This window comes from Solanum stenotomum, unplaced genomic scaffold (assembly GCF_019186545.1).
Source record: "Solanum stenotomum isolate F172 unplaced genomic scaffold, ASM1918654v1 scaffold31040, whole genome shotgun sequence".
In the NCBI taxonomy this organism is placed as follows: domain Eukaryota; kingdom Viridiplantae; phylum Streptophyta; class Magnoliopsida; order Solanales; family Solanaceae; genus Solanum; species Solanum stenotomum.
Genome location: NW_026031255.1, coordinates 1 through 9,172, shown reverse-complemented (window position 1 = coordinate 9,172; position 9,172 = coordinate 1). Strand labels below are relative to the sequence as shown.

General features: G+C 30.5%; 1 protein-coding gene across 1 annotated transcript; it reads left to right on the top strand.

Moving 5' to 3' along the window:
* The first annotated feature begins 4,379 nt into the window (after nucleotides 1-4,379).
* On the top strand, nucleotides 4,380-6,197 carry LOC125851963 (phospholipase A1-Ibeta2, chloroplastic-like). The gene has a single exon (XM_049531700.1). It carries the CDS (start codon nucleotides 4,437-4,439, stop codon nucleotides 6,060-6,062), a length of 1,626 nt encoding a protein of 541 aa, XP_049387657.1. The 5' UTR covers nucleotides 4,380-4,436; the 3' UTR covers nucleotides 6,063-6,197.
* Nucleotides 6,198-9,172: the final 2,975 nt, after the last annotated feature.

Genomic DNA, 9,172 nt, shown 5'->3' with positions numbered 1-9,172 from the left:
GGTCCGAATTCGGAAAAATAAAGTCATCTTTGACAAAAGTGATTTATCCCATCCCTTCCAAATTTTGAATTTGAATCAATTTTATTTAAACAGATACGTATCGGATACCCTATGTAATAATAATAATAATAATAAAGAACCAGACAGTTAGGTGTAGGACTATATTGGGTTGGTAATAACCAGTAAGATGATGAAGTTTGAAGAATTCATAGGCAGATAATGTCACTTGTTATTATTATTTATTTATTTTAAATTTTTAATTAGTTAATAAATAGAATTGTTTGTAAAAGTTGCGATAGAATGATAAGCAATGTTTCATTCTTAATCAAATTAGGTCTCGATTCAAACCCTGGATATTATAAAATCGATAGTCTTTGATAGGGAACACTTCCTTGATCTCAAAGTGTGACTTTCCAATGCAAATCTAAGTTAGCCTGACTTGTAAACAGATATCGGACATCAAGAACAAAAAAAAACATAATTACTTGTTTTTACATAGATCAATTTCTCCCAACTCTAAAATCAATTAATTATGCACAATAAAAATCTCTATTCAATCGTTATATTTTTACATTATGTAGTAGATCCTTTGTCTTATTTTTCAAGAAATTAATTTCGTTTATGATGATAAGTTACTTAATTATAGTTATCTTCTATATGTTAAAAAATTTCTTCGATATCTTTTACGTGATTTTATATTATACCTATTGTTTTTACCATAAATATATCAAAATAGTAGTTATTTGTCTTCAACCATCCGTTTTTATTAGTATGAAATTACTATTCAGACGACGATGTGAATTATGATTTATTTAAAATTGTCAATCGATATATAGAAATTAGTAAAATTGTGATGCCCCTTTCTGTTGGTAATGATACTGGAAGAATTTTATTCTTCTTTTTTTTTTTCAAAATTCTATTCAACATTTTACTTTATTAAATGCTTCTATGACTATACATAAATTATATTTTCTCCTAAGTTATTGGTTTTGACATTGCAATTGTGATAAATGGTATTCGCCAACTTAAAGTAATTCGGAGAATATATGATAAATGAGTTGGAAAAAAAAAACACATATATATAATAAATTATTTAATTAGTTAGAAAAATCTCTATTTTATTTTCGGAGAAAATAATACTCGAATTTTTTCCTTCTTCTTCATAGAAAATAAGGAGTCGTTTGTCTATAGAATCATTTTCAAAAACAAAAAAAAAATGATGATATATTAGACTTACTTTAAATTTAAAAAAAAAACTTTAAGATGAATTTTTTTGAATCTACAAATTTTCAAGTGGACGACTATGTAAGAAGAAAAACTAGTAAGTAGCATAAAAATCTCTTTAATTCATTCTTTTCCAATGTTGAATTCATAAGTTTTTTTTTCTTTGGAATATACAATTCAAATAAAAGTAGGTTAATTTTGGAAAGAGTCAATTTCAAACTTTATTCTAAGAAAAGAAAAGTTAAATAAACGACCACTAATTAGTAAGTTTTGGACTTTATTAGTAGTATTTTTTTTTATTAAAAATAATTCGTTGATTTTCTTATTTTCAAAAAAAAAATCATACTTTTCGGAATTATTTTGAAAGATCTAACATTACAATAAGAAAGACAACTTGACCGATAAGGGTTGTAGTGAAGAGGTAAATATTTTTTCACACTTAACTACAGGTCTCAAGTTGAACTCATAGGTATGAAGTTGTCTTCCTCCCCACCCACACCCCTGCTCAACGTGGAACTTCCAACGTGAATCCTAATTTAATAGTTCTCACTGCATGTGCATAATGATCACCAGGTGATAAAACCTTTTTTCTTAATATTTATATGTTGGATGTATTACTTCCTCCATGCCAATTTATCTCACTCTTCTATTTTGAAGTGTTAGGAAATATATTATATTAGCATCATTCTACTAAATGTAATCAATCTAGTTGATTGCTCATTTCATATATTTTATTTGATCCGAGGAATAAAATTATGTATTTATTATTCTCTCAGGTCTCACTTATGAAATTACACTAAGTTTGTTATTGATTACTCATATCAATTTAATTTTTCAACCGACATCTGCTTCTTTAATATTTTGTTTTACCATTATTGATGTATTTAATTACACAATTAAATTGACATGTTAAATTTTGATATATGTACTTATAGCATAGTAGTTGTGAACAACCATGTCGACAAATTTAGTTGACAACATAAAATAAGATTTTCAACCACACGGTGGAAATTTGAAAACATAAAGCATGATGTATGAATTAAAAGTTTTAAAAAAATGTATAAAGTATGAATTTGAAATGTTGAAGGGGCACATTTGACCATTTTAGTTGAATCTTAAAAGGAACACTTTAAAATATATAAGTAATTATAAGTAAAGTTTATAGCAAAAAAATTCAAAAGTTATATATACTAAAAGTATGTAACGTTTTTATGCCTATATAGTTTAACCAATTATAATACTTTTAACATATTATATATATCTATGTAGATATATACTAAATAAAAATAATAAAATTTCTCGTAAGCCTCATTGCTTAAATCTGCACAAAAACAACTTATGATTCGTGTTCGCACCTTATCATACTAGTTGATCTTCGTCATGTATGTGACTTTCGTGAGGAAGTTGGTATGTTTGTTTCTCTCTAGCTAGTTCTTAAGGAGCAGTTCAAAATTGTGAGGTCCGAATCTAAGCTCACGAAAGTCATGGGCGGAGCCACCTTAGGCGAAGGGTGATCCGTTGCACACCATTCGCCAAAAAATTATGTGATGTACAGATGTTAAATGTTAGTTATTATATGTATATTTAATTTTGCATACCTTTAACATAATTAAGCCACTAAGATGAGTTGAATAAGTATTTGCAATTTCTAATGATAGCCTTAAGAAATTGATATTAGCCATCGTTTATAATTACTTTGTAAACTGCTTAATTATGAAAATATTTATATTATATTATATCTAGGCATATAACTTAAACTTTTATATATACTCAAAGAGAAGTGAATAAACGATGCGAGTTTTTTCTTAAATGAAAGACATAAATACAAGAAGATTTAATAATCTAGGAAATACTACTCAAAAAATTGAAGTTCCTTTTTCTGACTAATGTTTATACCAATTCAATAGAACTTAACACTTAAATTAATATATATTTTCATCTTATTAAATACTAAATTATAGTATATTAATGTAATTTTAATATAAATATATAATGTGAATAATTATTTTAAATGATCTATTTAGTCTTTTCCGATGTACCACCATTAAATATTTGGCCATTCAATGGGACCGAGTAAAGCAGACTTTTCTGGATATAAATATTAATTTTTAAAAAAAATCAAAAGTCAATTAATGAACTCTATTCCAATGAATACCCTCAGTCTTTTCCATAATTCCAACTAATTTTGTATGGTACATAAAAACAAAACGTGTTGACTGAGTTGGTGTAGCAAGTGTATTCAAATATGATTAGGGGTTAATTTGTATTCGATCCTTTCTCAATCGGTTGAGTTTGGTCTAGCAATTGTGGTATCTCAAAAAGGAAGTTAGGGGATGTTTCGATTTGATCTTTTTCTTAATCGAGCTCGTCGCACATGTCTTGCTTACATCTCCTATATGTGTTTGCAAGTTATTGTACGGGAGCATATTTACTCAGTGTGCATCCGAAGAATAACTGAGATTTCCAGCAAAAAAGAAAAACTGGATCAAATTTATTCGGTGTGCTTCACTCGAAGGATAAAAACTGCAAATTTCTAATAAAAAATAATAATGTATAAAAGCAGATTTACCCCGTGCGATTTACACCTTTACTTGAAGGATAGTGATTGTAAACTTTCAGGAAAAAAAAAACAAAAAGAAAATTGTAATATATAAAAGCGAGTTTACATTGTGTCCTTTATTCAAAAGATAGCGATTACGATTACGATTTTCCAAAAAACAACAACATAATGTACATAAGCGGAGTTTACTCGGTGATTTCCCAAAAAACAACAACATAATGTACATAAGCGGGGTTTACTCGGTGCCCACCTAGAGAAAAAATAATAATATACTCCCTTTGTCCAACAATAGTTGTCCACTATTGACTTGATACAAATAAAATAATATGAGTAATTTTACTACTTTATCCTTTGACTTTATTAAATTTAATATTTTGATAAATGTGTTAGATGATAAATAGTACTTTTAATAGCAAAGGTAAAATAGATATAAAAGGTAAATTATCTCCTAATTTTCTAAACTTGACAAGTATTATTGGACGGAGAGAGTACATTTTAGTCTTTTCTCTTAAATATTTTCCCTATATAAACCTTAAACTGAGCCCTTAATCCTACTTGATTTAATTTGGATGAAATTATCTGAGCTGACTTTTTCTCTTCTCTTTCTCTAAAGATCACTTTTTTTTTTCTTCACTTTCTCTCACTAAAAACCATGCTGATCGGAGCTACACTTCCGGCGACCAATCTCCATTTTTTTCAGGCGAGAAGAGCTAGCTTCAGACGCAATGGATCCCCATTAAACCCTTCAGCAAATTTAGTATACACACAAACTGTAAAAACAGAGATGACAAAAAAACACCTTTCAAATCTTGAAAAGCTCTTGCAAAATCAATCTCGGAAATCCCAATTACTCGATAATGATTCGCGGGGCGAAATTCATCCCCGCGAATCAAGGAGTAATGGGTCGAAGGTAAACAGGGGAAAAAATTTGTTGGAAGGGTTGAATTTGTCAAGAATTTGGCCTGAACACAAGGTTGCTGAAGAAATGTCTCCAAGACATTTAAATAAGCTAAAAAAGCTTTTATCATCTAATAACATAGAATACTCTCCAAGAAACAATCTTGGTAGTAGATGGAAAGAATATCATGGTTGTAAAGATTGGTTAGGCCTAATTGATCCTTTGAATGAGAATTTACGACGAGAATTGATTCGTTATGGGGAGTTTACTCAGGCAGCTTATCATTGTTTTCATTCGAATCCTGCAACTTGTAATGAAGGTGATTCAAGAAAAGTGGCGTTGCCTGATAAGTCTTATAAGGTGACTAAGAGTTTGTATGCTACATCGTCTATTGGATTGCCAAAATGGGTGGATGATGTAGCACCTGATCTTGGATGGATGACACAAAGATCGAGTTGGATTGGTTATGTCGCGGTTTGTGATGATCGATCAGAGATTAAACGCATGGGACGGAGGGATATTGTCATTGCTCTTAGGGGTACTGCAACTTGTTTAGAATGGGGGGAGAATTTCCGCGACTTATTGGTTCAAATCCCAGCAGAGACAACACAGATTGAGTCAGAGTCAGAGTCAGAGTCGGGTGAAGGACAAGCTAAAGTGGAATGTGGATTCTTGAGTTTGTTTCAAACAGCTGGTGTTAATGTTCCTAGTTTAGCTGAATCAGTAGTTAATGAAGTGCAAAGACTCATCGAACAATACAAAGGTGAGTCTTTAAGCATTACTGTGACCGGGCATAGTCTTGGAGCGGCTTTGGCTTTATTAGTTGCAGATGAAGTGAGTACATGTACACCAGATGCACCACCCGTGGCTGTTTTCTCCTTTGGAGGTCCTCGAGTGGGGAATAAAAGCTTTGCAGATCGTTTAAACTCAAAAAATGTTAAAGTACTACGTATCGTGAACAATCAAGATGTTATAACTAGAGTTCCAGGGATGTTTGTGAGTGAAGAACTCGACAAAAAGCTTAGAGAATCAGGATTTGTAAGCGGGATGCTAAATGTGCTCGACAAAAGTATGCCATGGGCATATGCTCATGTCGGCACTGAGCTGAGAGTTGACACAAGAATGTCACCATTCTTGAAGCCTGATGCTGATGTTGCTTGTTGCCATGATTTGGAGGCATATTTACATTTGGTAGATGGATACTTGGCATCAAATTGCCCTTTTAGAGCAAATGCCAAAAGGAGTCTAACAAAGTTGCTGAGTGAACAAAGGTCTAATATCAAAAGGCTTTACACTAACAAAGCAAAGGGATTGAACCTAAATCTTGAAAGAGAACATAGTTTCTCTACACCTAGTTGCTTGCCTAGTCCATCTTCTTGATATTATTAATTAGCTAGAGGATGTATACTTCTAGTACAAATAAGTAATAAGAAGTATATCTCTTCTAATTTGTAGTAATTATTTAGTCAATCTTTTATTTTTAATATATATATATATATATATGTTCGAGATAAAGATATTGGGTTCAGATAAACCTGTAAGTATTGCCTACATTCACCTTAGATAGTGGAACTTTTGGGTGTGTTTGGTATGAAGGAAAATATCCTGAAAAATAAGTGATTTCCTTTTGGGAAAATTGTATATAATAGCAAACTATTAATTCAAATTAAATGCTATAAATATAGTTTGATTTAATTGTACCTTATAGCAAACTATTGCTATTTAACCTCTCTCCTGGTGAATCTCGCTCGCCACTCTCGTTCTCTCCCTCGCCTCTCTCGTTTTTTATACAAACGCAAGTGTATAAAGTGCGTTTGTGTTTGTATAAAGCGAGAGAAAATTGTATATATACATATATTTTCGTTCCCCTCTCTCCCCTCTCCCAGATCTCGCTCGCCACTCTCCCAGATCTCGCTCTCTCACTTTATACAAAAACCGCAAATTGTATAAAATGTGTTTGTGTTTATATAAAGCGAGAGAAAATTGTATATACACATATATTTTCATTCCCATCTCTCCACTCTCCTAGATCTCACTCACCACTCTCCCAGATCTCGCTCTCTCACTTTCCTCTCTCACTTTATACAAAAACGCAAATGTATAAAATGCGTGAAAATTGTATATATACATATATTTTCGTTCTCCTCTCTCCCCTCTCCTAGATCTCACTCGCCACTCTCCCAGATCTCACTCGCCACTCTCCTAGATCTCGCTCGCTCACTCGCCTCTCTCACTTTATACAATTGATCTTTTTGTATATGTATACCAAAGCAGATTATACAACTGCTTTCTTTTGTATATGTATAGAGAAATATACATATTTATGTTTGCTATGGAGCGCAATTATGCAAAGTTTGCTATAGCATACAAATATGAATTTTGTGTTTGCTATATGTGAAAGTTGCTCTTTCCTTTTTCTTATTTATTTTCTAGTGTTTGGTTAGTCTACAGAAAATAATATCTAAAAAATATTCAAACATAATGTGTGCAAATAATCCTTTTGAGATGAGGGTCTATCAGAAACAGACTCTCTATCCTACAAAGTTACAGATAAAGTTTACGTACGTCCTATCTTTTTCAAATCCTACTTGTAGATTATGGTGAGTATGTTATTGTTGTTTTTGATCGTGTTAATGAGGGTGAGGTGTGGCGTGTTGGAGGATGAAATAGACACAATTAGTGTGAAATATCACGTATCAAACTTGTTTTCTCCATTTTTATTAGGATGTTTATCTTTCTCGTTTTTAAATAACTTGTTTCCTATAATCAAAGATAAAAGATTTGAAAAATATATTATTTTTTTTCTTCTAAAGCATGAGTTTCAACTTTTACTATTTCATTTCCCTTTCTGCAATATCCAATGTGAACAAATGAAAATTTTATACCAACTTTTTTTTTGCACTTATTCCTTTTGACAAGGAAAAACAAAAGTCAAATGATGTTAGAAGAAATAAAAAGTCATCATGTAGTAGGTAGAACTCAAAACACCTAGTATACAAGAAAATAGTTGACTCCATCTACCTCAATTGAACACCGCTTTATTTATGAGATAGGGATAAAATTGCGTATAAATCATTTTCTTCATATAATAATTATAATATTATATTGAATTATTGTCTAATTATTTATTGACCTTTTCGAAGAACTATACTGTAATAGATTTCACCAATATATATCTGCTATCTTTCTTTAAAATAGATATCAAGTAATTTTGTCCATCATGATTACAATAGGTAAAAACAATCACGATATATATAAGTAATTATCATACACAGTTCAATATATATTTTAATCGGGAGATATAAATAACAATCTATCCATCCTAATTTATGAAATATTATTTAATTGGACACACAATTTATTTTTTATTGAAACTTGCTATAGTCTGAGTAAAACACCTTGCATTCTATCAAGGAGGAACATGAGTTTAAGAATTGCTTGTTATATAAAGAAAGTAATTGTGACATAGGAGAGTTATATTGTTCGGTCCTTCACACAAAAGTTTATATATTTTCTTTCCAATCAGTATAATTTGATCGCTTAACTACCCGCACACCAATTCAAGGGATAAGAGATCAAATCATGGAGGCACAAGACAAAACTTACACAGTTTTTTATCTAACTTTTAGACATTTCATGTGAATACATCCGTTGGAATTTTCGTTTTCAAAATCTTAAATGTATTTGTATAAGTATAAACCATCTTATTAAAAATAAAAAAAAATCACTTTTTTTAAAAAAAATAACTAAAGGAAAATGTGATACTATTTTGCATATGCATCTTACTTAGATTTGACAAGGAATCTCCCCAACCAAGTCTATACAACCGTATGGTAAAACCAAAAATTATTTAATTTCACAAATATTTGTATCATAAACACTAATCTACTTTATAGTTTAAAATAATTATATATTATCTTACTAGTTAATAATTTTATATCAAATTTTAAGTCAAACATCATCTTTTTAAATCTCAGGTCTAATACATGTATAAAGATATTAAAATACTAGATATATGCATTCTGGAATATTGATACATAGCTGGTGAAAGAAGAGAGGCGAGCGAGAGAGTCAGCATGTATCTTTTGATATTAGATTACATATGTATTTGATACCATTTTGAAATACAAATACATAGAGAGAAATGTGAACGAGTGAAATAGATGTGAATCACGATTAAATACATTGTATTTGAAACAAACTATACCTAATTTAATCTGCATATATATGAGTGCCCAAAATAGCAACAAATCACAAAGCCCAAGAATCATTAAGAGTTGTGGTAGAGTAATAAATATTTATTCATCCTTGAATAAGGAGTCATTCGAGTCCTATTGAATAAGGAGTCATCATAGTTAGGGAGCGTTTTCTTTCGAATGAATAGTCACGTTCCAATGTGGATATCGAAAACGTGAAACAAACATAAAGCCCAATAATGAATAAACAACACAAAAAAAAAAATGGAAAAATTAGCTAACTAGTCAAAATCA

What these genes read in the sequence shown, in the direction of transcription:
- LOC125851963 (XM_049531700.1), top strand. Translation starts at nt 4,437, where the DNA reads ATGCTGATCGGAGCTACACTTCCGGCGACCAATCTCCATTTTTTTCAG.